Consider the following 15,531-nt stretch of genomic DNA (forward strand, 5'->3'; position numbering starts at 1 on the left):
TGAAGCAGTGTTAGCAATGACTGGAAGCTTTTGCAACATTTCAGGTGTAGGTTGGACCTTATAGGCTCATAGTATACACCACAGGAATGCAGGTTATCATTCTTCTGAGCACCATCAGCTGAGAGAGAGACAGGAAGAGTCCGAGTAAGTTTCCCTATGGACTGTGCCAAGATTACTCCTGGGGAAATTCTGTGCCACCCCGATGAGCTCCCCACACCTGGAATCCTACCCCACGGTATAGGTGCTAGAACTAGGGGTGCTGGGGTTGCTGCCGCACTCCCTGGCTTGAATTGGTTTCCATCATATACAGGGTTTACAGTTTGCTTCAATGGCTCTCAGCACCCTCACTATACAAATTATTCTAGTACCCCTGCCCAACGGCACCCCAACCAGCTGTACCCGGATCCCCACCTCCCCAAGCCCCACCTCCCCCAGCATCCAGGCCCCCCCCCCACTCAGCCCCCCACATCAAGACCTCCCCACAACAACCCCCTTTACCTGGACCCCCTGCAGAGTCCCATTGTCCCTGCACATGGAACACCCCAATGAGCCCGTGCGTCCAGATCCCCCTGCACCCAGATCCCCCACTGAGTTGCCCAAACCCAGATTGTCCCACACAGAACCCTCTCTCTGCACACCAGGATCCCACCCCCCCCACAAAGCCCCTCCACACTTGGATCTTGCCAGATTGAGCCTGCCTGTTCCCACCCGGTGTACCTGGCACAGAGGGGCAGGGCCCTGGGGTATTTCTGGGTTAGGCTGTGTCAGTCTCACCACTGCATCCATGACCTGGAGCAGTGGCTCTCAAACTTTTCTGCTGGTGACTCCTTTCACACAGCAAGCCTCTGAGTGTGACCCCCCCCCCCCCTTAAACATATAAAAAAAGTGTTCTTAATTTATAACACCATTATAAATGCCGGAAGCAAAGTGGGGTTTGGGGTGGAGCCGGACAGCTCGCGACCCCCCATGTAATATCCTTGCAACCCCCTGAGAGGTCCTGACTCCCAGTTTGAGAACCCCTGACCTGGAGGGATGGTGGGGGGCAGGGTGATCTCTCACCTCTGTACAGCCTGTGCTCCCCACTGCCATCCTGGGGCCTCCATGTTTATTTATTAATAAATAAAATTTGAAGAATTTGAAAATAGTGTGTGCAGAATTTTTATTTTTTTGGCACAGAATTCCCACAGGAGTACAAGAGAACTATACCACAAATTGTCTTATGTGCTGAAATAATCATGTCTATGCTGGAAAAAGGCATGTCACAACATGTTAATGTGTTCACTAACATGATGTTAAACTAGACTTGGCATATAGAATAAACAACTGTTTCTTATTTAAAGCCATCAGCTGGTCATGGCTAACATGAATACCCCGGAATAGCTGACACTACTTTAAATGTTTGTCCTCCTTTACACTGAGGGCCAGATTCTGACCCCAGCTGCAGCTCCTGTACAGTGCTCTGGTATTGCATCGAGGCCACAAAATGGGCTGCAATGGCCTTAGGAGTTCACCCAACCCAGGAGCCGCATAGGGCTGATATATGCAGCCGAAGCCTTCCCCTCGCAGTTGCTGGTGTAAGGTTGTGCTGGGGGTGGGAAAGGGAGTAGAGCTGTTAGGCTCCATACTGTGGCTATTTTGGGCTGTGGAGTAGCCTATAGAGAGCTACGGAGAAGTTACCATATATTAGAGCAGCCCCAGAAGATGCTTTGGCCCCAACCAAGACCAGAATCTGGGAAATGGAGAGATGGCTTAAGACATGTACACACCCCTCAATCTTCTGTGCTGTGCTCTGAGTAAGGCACAGCATAGAATTTAGCCTGGAGCATTTAACATTGTGTTAGATAATGCATTTCTGATTAAGTTTCCTAGTATAAATAAGTGCTAAGAGAAACCTTAAAATTCAAAACTGGAGATTTAGACAGCCTTTGACAAATAAGGGGGGGGAAAAAAATCTCAGTTTCCTCCAACTCTCCCTTAATTTACAGAGAGAATTAAAAGTTACAGTATATAAATATTTATATACATTTGCACTATATATAAATATAAACATTTTACACTAATCCTTCAAAGCTTTTACAGTACTGCAGAGATTTGGTTTTACCTTCTTTGGTTTTTAAATTCTTGGCTTCTAAAAGGTTCTTGTAATAGGTTTCAGCACATTCTGGAACAACTCTTAAACCAAACTTAGGAGACTGCAATATATCCAGGACCGGTTGCGAATCATGCTTTTCCAAACACTGGTTAATCATTGAGGTTCCAAGAGCCACTAAACAACAAAATTGCATTTCAATGTCAGGCATTTTATATTTTACAAACATACAAATACAGTTCTACATTTCAGTGATCTAGAGAATGCACTTTCCTGTTGGCGTTTTTGGAAACTATATACATGATGTACCACCATCCCTTGTATCTTTTTGCAATCTACTCTCTTAAGTGAGAGATTTGTAAATGCAACTATTTCAGATAGTAAACTCAGCACGTACGATGCCAGTGCACTTTGCAGCATTGTGATATACATTATACAGACTAGAAAGATACCTTGCCCAGCACTGGAAGTGTAGTTAGGAATAAGTTAATATTGATTGCGAAATCTGGGGACAAAGTCTGGCTGCTTTGTTGAAGACAGTCATGCAGCACTATATAAGCCTAGCAGCTGTGTGCAACTGACTTTTTGCAAAAGTTTGAAATTTCTCATCTGAAATAAAATGAAAAATTTGTACCCCATAAAGTGTCATTTTCCATGGAATTTCAACTATAGCAAAGCCTATAAAGATGTTAAGAGGTAGATTCACTCAAGCTTTCAAGTTTATGACAGTTACAGACATAGCAGTCCATGCTTCAATGTTTATCATGGCATTCCCAAATAGTTAAATTCAAGATACATGCAAAGCAGCATGTGTGAGCAAATCTATTCCTATGCCGCCACATATATTATGTTGACCCAAATTTCAGAGGCCATTAATCTGGAGGAGAAATGAGTGATTGACACCAACTCCCTTGTTGCCTGCCACAACTTGTGCATTAGACTGAAGTAGCATATTCGATTTTCTTAACTTGCACACATGTCCTGCTCAAAGCTGAAGTAGGATATTCCCCTCCCCTGCCCTTTTTCTGCATACATACTTCTACCCCAAACAAAGCTGACCCAGGAGGGATTTGCAGTGTCAGAGCTAACAGTTTACAGGATGGAGAAAATAATCCCCCAACAAGACATCTCTCCAAGTCAGCAAGTGAAAATATGGTAAACTGAAAGATTGCTTTTTTGTAAACTTGATATATATATAAAAAACAAAACAAAACAAAAACAAAAAACAAAAACCAAACATAGAAAAGGGCCATATAAAGGGTATAAAGAAATTTAGGCTAGGAAGGAGAAAGAGGTTCATTGTCACTCTGAAAACAAGTAAGTATTCGGTTGAGAGCAGGCAAAGTGTATGCAAGACAACACAGAAACCCACAGCAAGATTAGACACACCCAACCTTTCCACCAGGTAGGAGCCCACTGTTTGTCTAAATTTAAAAGAAACGGACCTATGCATGGCACACAGACCCTTCCAAGACTAGAGATGATCATGCCTAGTCTGCCATGCCACCACTGACTGGCATTAGAATATCAGCAATGAGAAGACAGAAAATCCAAACAGCAACAGCAGTAGCTTGGTACAGAAGGTACTACTGCAGCTGCTGTTTACTGAGCACTGGAAGTGGAGGCCCTACCAATACGTCAAGATGCGGGCTTCCCTCCACCCTTAGCCTTTTGGCTGCCATTCCTCATCTGAACCTGTAACCCTCTCACTATCATTTATGTTTTCTGGGAACTGTCCTTGTGTGAGCGAGCTGACACAAATCTTCAACAAAAACAGCAACACTGGTCTCCGTAGCCAGGCTTGTCCTCAGAACGGGGTTTACAATGGTGCTGCTGGTGCCATGGCATAGGCTCCAAAGGGGCGCCAAGCCAGCCCGCTCTCAGGGCAGGGTGGGACAGGACGGGACGGGGGGCTGGGAGCACCCCCACAACTCCAGCCCACAACCTCAGCCCCCTGCCCTGACTCCTGCACCTCCTTCATGCCCCCCCACAACCCCATGCTCTGACTCCTGCACCCCCCACATGTACCCAGTCCCCCACCCCATGCCCTGACTCCTGCACCCTCCCCCCCACATCCCCACCTGCACCCCTCGCACCAAACGGGAGCTCCTGCACCCCCCCCCCCACATGCCCACCTGCACCCCTCGCACCAAATGGGAGCTCCTGCACCCCCCTCCCCCACATCACCACCTGCACCCCTTGCATCAAACAGGAGCTGCCCCAGGTAAGTGCTCCACACCCCAACCTCCTGCCCCAGCCCTGAACCCCCTCCTGCATCCTAACTCCTGGTGAGACCCTGCATCCCAACCCCAGGCTGCTCCTGCACCCTAACTTCCTCCCAGACCCTGCACCCCCAGCCCCTTCCCGCATCCTAAGTCCTGGCCAGACCCCACACCCCAAAATTACTTTATTATTTTTTTTTTTTTTTAAATAAAGCGCTCTTATCCAAAGCGCTTTACAATAGTTAGCTAATGGTACAAACAATATTTGGAAAGATCATTAAATGGTCTGCCGAGACCCTCGGCAATTATCAAGTGGTCTGTGGAAAAATAAGTTAGACTACAGAAACAATCAAGGTACTTCATGTTATTTTCATTTACTTGCTATTACTTATAGGAGGAGGATAAAGGGGAAAAAATGAAAAACAGGGCCGGGGGGGGGGGAAGAGAAGAGAGAATGTTCTTTTTCTTGGCTGGGTCCCAAGGAGGGGCCCCAAAAATGAAACCGAGCACAGGGCCCTACTAACTCTAAATCCACCACTGAGGCTGACCCCTCCCCCACAGCTCCCCAAGCCACAGCCAGGGGCTGAGTCCTCCCTCGCCCTAGCTCCCTGCACCACTACCACTAACCCCCCGCCCCCCAAAACTCCATTCTACCTGGGGCTGATCCCCCAAGCCCTGCTGCCTGTGTCGCCACCCCCACCCCCCCAAACACACACGTTCCTCCATGCCCCACTAGGGGCGTGCACCGGACTTTTTTGGTAAACTGGGCATTTGTTCATTTGCTCTTGCCAACAGACGGGATAAATTCCCGTTTTTGTCAAAAAAGTCAGGATGCCCAGGACAGAGCTTAAAAAGGGAACTGTCCTGGCCAAACAGGGACATATGGTCATCCTATCTCAGGCAAGTGGGTCCTGAGGGAGTCCGGCCAGGGCGGGGGACAGACCCTGACCTGGCTAATCGCGCCACTCCCGAGAGTCCGGAGTGATTCCCCACCCTGCCACTGGACCAGCCCCGGCTGCGCTGCCAGCTCAGCCTGGCAGACACTGTCACCTTCCAGCAGGGCGGATGAGTGTGGCCAGGAGGCAGAGTGTGAGGGGGGGCTGCTGGCCAGTGGGGGGGGGTCTGAGTGGGGTGCTGTGTAGTTGTGGTGGTGGGCTGTGGGGAAGTGCATTGGGCAGTAGTGGTGAGGCTGGGGGGGGGGGTGCTGGTCGGGGGGGGGTGTGTGTGTGTGCAGGCTGCTGTGCATTTGTGGTGGAGGGTCTGTGTGAGGGGCTGGTGGGCACAGCAGTTCCAGGGGACGCTGGGCATAGGGAGTCGTATGTGGGCCCACCCGCGAGGGGAAGGGGCATGCTGGTAGCACAGGGCTGGGCGGGCCAGTGTGCATTGGCAACTGCTGGTTTGTATACAGTGCCCTTGTACTGGGCTGGGTGGAGCAGGGCCGGCCCCACCATGCTATGCCCCATTGCCCCTGGCTGGCCCCTTGGCTCTTGGGACTGACCTCCCCAAGCCATGCTCCTTTTCCCCCATGGGGGCCCACAAATGTGTTTGGTGCCAGGCCCACAAAAGGTTAATCCGGCCCGGCTTGTCCTTGTCCCCAACTGCTTGGTTTAGTAGGTTAGGTACGGTACATTAACACTGTTCATTAGGAGTGCCTTGGTATGACAGGTAGCTGAGGCAGTTATACCATACTTTGTGACTGGCCCTCCTGCACCTAGCTATAGCACATTGACAGGGGGGCTGCTTCTGGAGAAATGATTCTGAACATAGAGCTGCTGCTGCTCCAACTCTTTAGAACAACAAAAAAATTCTCCCCTCTCGGGGACTGTTTTCATGGTAAGACTATGCTAAACAGCAAAACTTACCAATTCGAAGATAGCAAAAAATTCCCAGGTATACCCCATAGTTCCCTTAGTATTTAGAATCTCAAATACTGGACTAGCCACCACCAGTGTTTTTTCCCCTGACCCTACAACTGGCTCAGATATACAAAATGCAGCAGTCCTGTCACAGAATGAAACTGAACCTTTAAGAGGGCCAAAGATCAGCTCACTCCTGTGATGTGGACTCTCCCAAAACACAGGATTTCTGTGGCTGCTAGCAATGCATGCCAGGTATAAAAAAACCGGCTTTGCTAGTTCATGTCATAGGAGCAAAATGAACTGTGACTCAAGTTCACCCTGTGACTCTCCCGCTCACAAAAATAGAATAAAATGGTTTAAACTCAAGTCAATCCAAGCACCTGATGAAGTGTGGTGTGAATAGAAAAGCCCATTCCAACACTCTCCAAAATTGTCAATTTTTATAGGATATACAGATTTTTAAAAAGAGAATACACAAGTTCCACAAAGTATTTTGTGAATGTGGACAGTTTCACGTGAGATGTCATGTTTGTCAAAATTATACCATGAAATCAAAATATTTTACTACTCTCTCATCTATGTGGAAATCTGTAAACAAAATCACAAAACTAAGCTTACAAGAAGTTCAAGACTTCTAAAAAAAATGCCTGTTTCATTAGGTTCGTCACATCACTCAGTTCATTCTTCAATTTTATGCTGTTACCGACATCCTCTTCCACCCGCTCTTCAAAAATAGATTCCTTTTCTACATAAATCCCTTTTACTGAAATTGTGTCAAACACTTCAGTTAAATTTTTGTTCAAAACAATGGCTAATATTACACTTTTAGTTTGCCTTTACTTTTTGCATGCCCTGTTCTTTAATTTGTTTGCCTCCTTAAAAAAGCCTCCCTGAGGTTTATGGGTCAAAATGAAAATTCTCAATGTGATTATAAGAAAATAGAGTTCAAGTCCAGATCATTTGATCTTAGTGGGTGTTAGCATCTTCAAACAAAGCACGCTTGCTCTAAAAGGGTCACATTCCTCGTGGGAAATTTGTAAACCCAAACATTTCTCATCAGAAAATTGACGACACTGAGTTGCCTTTGCAGGATATGGATATTATTTGTTCCACTGACTTCTTTTGTTCCATGCTGAGCAGTGGCCTTAATGACTTTTTTTTAAAAAAAGGTTACATTTGTTTGTGACTTGCTAAAAAAAATTATTGCTTGAAAATCCTGCTTTTTTGAATGTCAAAGCTCATGAACATTCAAGGTATGTATTTAATACAAACATGGTGCCATAAAACAAAACAGACTATGAAAAAGTCCAATATTGTATCTTTTTACTGGTTCCCACATAGTCCAAGCCTTGGTTAGTCAGATTTTTTATTGCATAATAATGCCTCTAGTATTATCTAGCAACGTGATACAATGTTGGTGTGTTAATTAGCACAGAACTATATAACCTTTAGAACGTCAATATTTATATTGCTCCTAAACGAGTAAACACAATCTTGTCTATTCCAGTCTCATTCTCTAATTTTTCCTTATCTTTGTTCACAATTTTAAAGATCCATTTTTCTTTGTGCATAGATTTTTCTTCATGTTTCTCATGCCTTCGCCTCACAGATTCATTAAAAGCACTTATCCCCATCAAAGGAGACATCAGAATTCCCAAGTGCAAGAATGTTCAGTGTGGGTAAATACATGCATTTGAGCCATTCTCAGACAATAAAAGCCAGATGCTTTTCACAGATGTTTGATCTGTTAAGGTTTCCTCCCAAGGTTTTAAGCACATCTGATTGATTAAATCAAGGCACTACGTTCAGTTAATCTTAAAAACAATAGCAGCATCAAATTCAGCAACATTAAAGAGCTACACCTCTTCAGTAGCTAGCCACACGTTCAATACTACAAAGATTTGTTTTATTCTATGCTTTCAACATCCAAGGAACATTTTAATTTAAGACAGTAGGTTGATCTTTAGCAAACAAAATACAACTACTGAAGGTGGAATCAAAAAAATTCAGTAATGGCAAGACATTTGATGACCACATATCAGCGGTAATTACAGTAAAAGCTGTTTTATCTGGTATGTTGGGAGAATGGGGGGTGCCAGTAAGTGAAAAATATAGGTTAACTAAGGGAGGGAGTTTGGGTGAAGGAGGGGGTGCAGGGCTGGCGCATGGGAAGGAGTGTGGAGCATGGGGTCTGGGACGGTGTTTGGATGCGGGAGGGGGCTTAGGGCAGCAGGTTGGGGTGCAGGGTGCTCACCTCAGGCGGCTCTCTACAAGCGGCAACCTATCCCAGCTGCTCCTAGGCGGAGGCATGGTAGGTGTCTCCGTGTGCTGCCCCTGCCCCACTCACTAGCTTCACAGCTCCCACTGGCTGGGAACCACAGCCAATGGGAGCTGTGGGAGTGGTGCTTGTGGGCGCAGACAGCGTGCAGAGCTGCCTGCTGAGCCTCCGCCTAGGAGCAGCCGGGACAGTTCACTGCTTGCAGGGAGCTGCCCGAGGTGAGTGCCCCCCAGATTCAGCACCCTGCACCCCAACCTGCTGCCCTGAGCCCCTTCCCACATCCAAACTTCCTTCCAGAGCCCATGCTCCAAAACCCCTCCCATGCCCCAACCAGACTATAAACCGGAATTTCAATGAAGATCAGAAATGCCGGTTTAGAGAGCTTTCCGGTTGGTGAAGTGCTGGATAAACCAGCTTTGACTGTATATTGTTGCCAATTAAATTTACAGGATACCTATTCTAAAACCTTTGCTCGTTGATCCTTTGCTTGGACTGGGAGCAAATTCCCAGGCATGTACAGCAATGGCTTGGACTCGTTTAAAGCTAATTTTTTCCCTCTCAAGTAAGGAGCAGCAGGTCAAGCTGGGGGCTGACTGCTAGTGATATCATTTCCAGGTCCCAAGACAGGCTGAAGGTAAAAGAAAGCTACTTTAGCATTTCATATAAGGATAGGGTAATTTACAATTTTATTTATACATTTTAGTTCGGAAATTCCTGTATATAAGAGTTTAGTAATCTGTTATTCTTTCTTGCTTGGCTCAGTGCTCCATTCTCATTATTGCATATAGTTGATCAGCATTTTATATGGTTTGATCTTTTCTGTTGCCTGAGGAAGGCTGCTTTATTTGAATAAGTAACAATATACAAGAGGTAGAGGAAAAAAGGCGTTACCTACCTTTTCGTAACTGTTGTTCTTCGAGATGTGTTGCTCATGTCCATTCCATTCTAGGTGTGCGCACACCACAGAACAGTTCTTGGAATTTTGTGTCTCAGCAGTATCCGTAGGGCTGGCAACTTCTTGCTGGCAACTCCAATAGGAGGGGTAGGAATGCAAGCAATGGAATGGACATGAGCAACACATCTCGAAGAACAACAGTTACGAAAAGATAGGTAACCGTTTTTTCTTCAAGTGCTTGTTCATGTCGATTCCATTCTAAGTGACTCACAAGCAGTATCCCCGGAGGGGGGCTTGGGTTTCATGGTCGTGTGGCTTGCAGGACTGCCCTACCGAAGGCATCACCACCCTGGGCTTGCTGGGTGATCGCGTAATGGAATGTGAACATATGGATGGATGACCAGGTCGCAGCACTGCAGATATCTTGAATCGGCATGTAGGTCAGGAAGGCAGCCGACGAGGCTTGTGCCCTGGTTGAATGGGCAGTTACAATTGCTGGCAGTGGCACTTTCACCTATTCATAGCAAAAATGGATACAGTCAGTGATCCATGATGATATTCTCTGGGTGGATACAGGAAGGCCTTTCATCCTGTCTGCCACCGCGATGAAGAGCTGGAGCTGCGTCAACTTACGGAATGTCTTAGTCCTTTCGATATAAAAGGCTAGCGCTCTCCCGATGTCCAGAGAGCGTAGTCTGCGTTCCTCATCTGACTTATGAGGTTTTGAAAAGAATACCGGTAAGTAAAAGTCCTTGTTGGTATGAAACTGCAAAACTACCTTGGGCAGGAAAACTGGGTGCGGCCGCAGCTGAACCTTGTCCTTGTAGAACACTGTGTAGGGCGGCTCCGAGGGGAGTGCTCTAATCTCAGAGATCCTATGAGCTGAAGTTACTGCCACCAGGAATGAGACCTTCCATGAGAGCAGAAGAAGGGAGCAAGAGGCCAACGGGTTGACGGGGGGGCCCCATGAGCCGTGACAGTACAAGGTTCAGGTCCCAAGGAGGATGGGATCATGGACCTGAGGATAGAGCCACTTTAGAAACTGGACCGTCATGAGCAAAGACTGACCTGCCCTGGAATGGAGGGTGGATGGCTGAAATGGTGGCCAAGTGGACTTTGATGGACGAAAGACAGGCCCAGGAGCTTGAGATATAGAAGATAGTCCAGGATCGACTGCAGCAAGGGCTGTTTGGGCCGAAGACCTTTGTCCAAGGCCCGACACGTAAACAGTTTCCATTTGGTCAGGTAGGTCGTCCTGGTGGAGGGTTTCCTGCTGCCCAACAGGGTCTATTGGACATAAGCAGAGCACTCCTGCTCCTCCACATTCAACTGTGCAGCAGCCAAGCCGTCAGGCGCAGCACGGCTAGGTGCGGGTGCAGTAGCCTGCCATGGTTCTAGGAAAGCAGGTCCAGCCAGAGAGGTAGCTGCAGTGGAGCTGCCACCGAGAGGTCCAGCAGGGTGCCGAACCAGCATTGGCGAGGCCACACTGGAGCTATCAGAATTACCTTTGCCTTGTCCTGCTTGATCTTCATGAGGACTCTGTGGATTAATGGCACTGGTGTGAAGGTGTACAGCAGAGCCCCCAACCACAGGAGCAAAAAGGCATTGGACAGGGAGCCTCTGTCAATCCTGCGAATCGAGTAGAATACATGGCACTCCCCTTTGCGGCCCTGGTCCTGTTAGTCATCCAACCCAAGTCTGAGGCATCGGAGACCAGGGCTACCGATGGGACTAGAGCCATGAAAGGGACCCCACTTCGACACCGATCCATGGTTTAACCACCATTCCAGGGATGACTGTGTATGATCCGGCATCCTGACTATGCTGTCTAGATCATACCTGTTGGGGACATAGACTGACGCCAGCCATGCCTGCAGGGTTCTGAGGTGGAGCCATAGGTGCTGCACCACATGAGTACAGGCTGCCAAGTGGCCTAACAACCTCAGGCATGTGCGAGCAGTGGTGAGTGGGTGGGCGCTCACATGTGAGATCAGGTCGTCCATAGCTTGGAAACAGGCCTCCAGGAGGAAGGCTCTGGCCTGCATGGAGTCTAGTACCGCTCTGATGAATTCTATGCATTGCACCGGTGTCAGGATCGATTTCTTTTCGTTTATCAGCAGGCCCACTTCATGACAGGGGGAACGTACCATATCGAGGCTCCTTTGCACCTGGTCCTGAGACCTACCCTTCATGAGCCAGTCAAGGAATGGATAGATCTAAAACACCCTGACACCTCAGGTAAGCAGCCACTGGGTGCCATACACTTTGTAAATACTCTTGGGATCATTGAGAGTCCGAATGGTAGCGCCATGAATTGGAAATGGCATTGGCCCACCATGAAAGGAAGGAACCGTGTGCTGTTGGAAGATGGAGATATGAATGTTGAGGGCGGCGTACCAGTCTCCCAGATTCAGGGAGGGATGATAGAGGCTAGGGCGACCACGTGAAACTTCTTGAGATTTGTTGAGGTGTCGCAGGTCCAGAATGGGTCTTAGGCCCCCTTTTGCTTTTGGGTTAGGAAATAGCAGGAGTAGAACCCTTTCCCTCTCATTTCTCTCAACTGCCCCCAGCTGTAGGAGGTTCACCTCCTGAACGAGGAGTTGCTTGTGAGAAGGGTCCCTGAAGAGGGATGGGGAAGGGAGGGGTGGCTGAGAACTGCAGGGTGTAGCCGAAAGATATTATACTGAGCACAATGGTGCAAGGTTAATTGTGACCATGCTGACCGGAAGGGACGCAGGTGGTTGAGGAAAGAATAGGAAGGTGGATCCTGGAATTCTACTGAGGCGCTGTCCTTGAGTGCACCATCAAAGCGCCAGCCTGTGGCCCCATTGGTGTCTCGCACAGCCGACTTGTGTCAGCAAACTAGAGAAAGAGGGGCGACAGCATTTACCCTTTCCCCTGGTCTCTTTCTTTTCTTTTGTAGACACTTTGCTGAGGAGGACCCCAGGACCTAGGTGGCAGAACTGCTTCCTCACTGTCCATGGCATGTGGAGGCCCAGCAAGTGCAGAATGGCAGGGCTCTTTAAAGCCATGCAGCCTCGCATCAGTCAGTTCCGAGAAAAGCCCAGTGCCCTCCAATGGAAGGTCCTGGACGGAGGACTGCATCTCCTGGGACAGACCTGAGGACTGTAGCCAGGAGCTGTGCCTCATTACCACCACTGAGGCAATAACTCTGATGGACAAATTGGCAGCATCCCAGGCCATCTGGAGGGAGCCCCTTACCACTGCCTTGCCTTCCGGGATTGTGGCAAACTCTTGGCCAAGGTCCTGTGGTTGAGGGAGTCCCGCAGATTAAAGTTATACCTCCCCAACAAGGCTTCGTGGTTGGACACCTGAAACTGGGCATTGAATACATTTTCCTTCCAAAAAAGTCCAGTCTCTGGGCATCCTTACTCTTAGGTGTGGCACTCATCTGACCCTGCCTGTCCCTTTTGTTGGCTGCCAATACAACCAGTGACCCAGGGAGCGGGTGCGTATAAACATATTCAAACCCCTTAGTGGAGACAATGTTTCTTTTCTGCCCATTGGAAGTGGGCAGAATAGATGAGAGGGTTTGCCACAGCACCTTAGCATCTTAGCATGGTAGAATCTCCTTCCTTAGAAGTTTTTAAGGTCAGGCTTGACAAAGCCCTGGCTGGGATGATTTAATTGGGGATTGGTCCTGCTTTGAGCAGGGGGTTGGACTAGATGACCTCCTGAGGTCCCTTCCAACCCTGATATTCTATGATTCAATCCTGAGAACCCCTTCATGGGCTGGTAGCGAGACCCGGGCTGCGACTGCAGCCAATAGCATGTCAAAGAGGGTGTCCGACTGCTCTGCCAGCTCCTCGGCCTCCAGTCTCATGTTGGAAGCTACCCTTTTGAGTAGGGCCTGGTGCTCCTTAAAGTCATTGGGAGGGCTGGTATGGGAGGTGCCCACCACCGCCTCGTTTGGCGCTGAAGACACCATGGGAGAGGGGCTGGGGCACCTTCCCACTCTGGGGACGGCTCCCTTGGCATTTGCACTTGCTCTTCCAACCCCATGTCAGAGTCTGCACAGTGTTCCAAGCCCGGTGCCAGTGGTACACGGCCCAAGGGTTCCAATAAGGTCATTGGGCTGGCCAGTGGCCCAGCTGCCATGCGGCCCCCGTAGGTGCCATGCTGATCTCCAGAGCCGAAGATGATCAGTGTTTCTTTGGCGAGGGGTTAAACTCCTGCTCCGACTCAGACCAGTCACCTTGTGGAGACCGTGGTGGGGCAGGGGAGGCTTGAGTCTGGCGGGGAACCAGTGCCTGGAAGGCAGCAACCAACGCCTTTCCAAGGAACAGTGCCAGGATGATGGGGACTGGTGCCGTGGCAGTGAATGGTCTTGCACCAGTGGAGATCGATGCGTTGAGGGCCATCTAAGGGATGAGGACCTGTGCTGAGGCATTTTCAGGCGGGAGGCAGGCCAGTACCAGGAATACGGAGACTGGTGCCCTGAAACAGGCGATCCACATGAACAAGGTGCCAGGGATCTGGGCTGTCTGGCCGGTGATCAAGGCTGCAGAGTCGGGATTCATGGCTGCATAGCCAGGGAACTATGCCTCTGCTCTGGGGACCTGTAGTGCTCCACTGTCCTTTGAGGTGGCCCCATGACTAGCTTGGTCTTGAGTTGAGGAACCTTAGCCACACCTGCTGCCGGGCGTGGCATAGGCCCACCAGAAGGCCCTAGCTGCCCGGAAGGCCTTGGGCATTGAATGCACTAGTAGGTGCAGGGGGTCCCCTACCGCTCCCAGGAGTTGGAGGCGGACCCTGGGTGGGCTAGGGGGTCCGGCCAGAGCGGTACCCCCTTGTAGCTCCAAGGCAGGTGTATGGCCTGAACTGGCTTCTTTAGCCAACACCCTGCCCCCTTTTCCTCCTTGGTCTGTGCTGGGGAGCCATGTTGCTTCTTCTGTCGTTTCTTGGGCAGCAGCGAGGGGGAACTGTGCCAAGAGGAACCCGGCCGGTGGGGTGCTCTGCACCGATGTCGGGTGAAGTGCAGCCTCCTGAGGGGGGCCTTTAGATGGATGTCCTGCTCTTTCTGAGTCTTGGGTTGAAGGTTTACACAGATTCTGCACTTCTCCTTTATGTGCGACTCTCCCAAGCACTTCAAGAAGCTGCTATGGGGGTCACTGACAGGCATAGGCCTGTTGCAGGATGATCACGATTTGAAGCCCGGGGAAACGGGGCATGCTCCATCCTGGGGCAAAGTTCCTGCTGAGACTAACTTATGAACACTTAACTCTAAATCACTAAAGTACTAACAACTATATACAAAGAGACAGTCAATGGGCTGTTAGAAACCGCTATCCTCTTGCAAGGCAAGAGGAAGGTGCTTCAGCCAACCATCAGGGGTGATAAGAAGGAACTGAGAGGGTGCAGGGCTAGCGGCGCCTCATACCAATGCATGAGCGTGGCACTCCAGAGGGCGCCACAGCTAGTCCTTTGGAAATTTTTGCCTCAGCGGTATCCAACAATTGTGCAAGTGGGCACGCGCACACTAAAATGGAATCAATATGAGCAAGCACCCGAAGAACAGAGTAACACAAACTATTTCAAAGCAAGTTACTCTATTCTAAACTGATTGAGACATGAACATAGTATAGTTAAAAATAAATAAGTGTGAATAGCAGCAAAATCCTAGTTATACAGATGAAAGAATGCTCCACAAATTGCACTATGTGGCCAGTTGACAGAGATTAGAAATAACCTGAAATGCGACTGAAAATAATTTTTCATAAGGCAAATGACACTTAAGCTTTCCATAGTACTTGAAAGTGGTCTTTGTGGAGAAAACTTAAGAAAAAGCAGGAGGAAGTCTATCAAAATATTTAGAAGTTATTCTTTTGATATACTAAGGCCTGGTCTACACTGGGGGTGGGGCGCGAGCTAAGTCGGTCTAAGTTACACAACTTAACCTACAAAAATAGCGTAGCTGAAGTCAACATATTTAGAGCTACTTACCGTGGTTTCTTCACTGCGGTAGGTCAACTGCTGCTGCTCCCCCGTCAACTCCACCTCTGCTTCTCGCTCCGGTGGAGTACCAGAGTCAACGGGAGATTGCTCGATTTATCGCGTCTTCACTAGAGGTGATAAATCTACCCCCGGTAGATAGATCGCTCCAGAGGTAAGTGCAGACATGCCCTCAGTATTAAAATTATAGTAATGGGCTAAACTGAGCTATTATA

General features: G+C 48.8%; 1 protein-coding gene across 2 annotated transcripts in view; it reads right to left on the minus strand.

Annotated features, from left to right (window-relative positions):
• Positions 1 to 15,531, minus strand: part of IQGAP2 (IQ motif containing GTPase activating protein 2) — a 219,853-nt gene that overhangs the window by 51,200 nt on the left and 153,122 nt on the right. For both annotated transcript variants that reach the window (XM_074952699.1, XM_074952700.1), the window contains one exon: positions 2,102 to 2,266. In XM_074952699.1, coding sequence (XP_074808800.1) covers positions 2,102 to 2,266 — 165 coding nt within the window. The remainder of the gene's footprint in view (positions 1 to 2,101; positions 2,267 to 15,531) is intronic.

This window comes from Natator depressus, chromosome 5, assembly GCF_965152275.1.
Source record: "Natator depressus isolate rNatDep1 chromosome 5, rNatDep2.hap1, whole genome shotgun sequence".
NCBI classification, from domain to species: Eukaryota; Metazoa; Chordata; order Testudines; family Cheloniidae; genus Natator; species Natator depressus.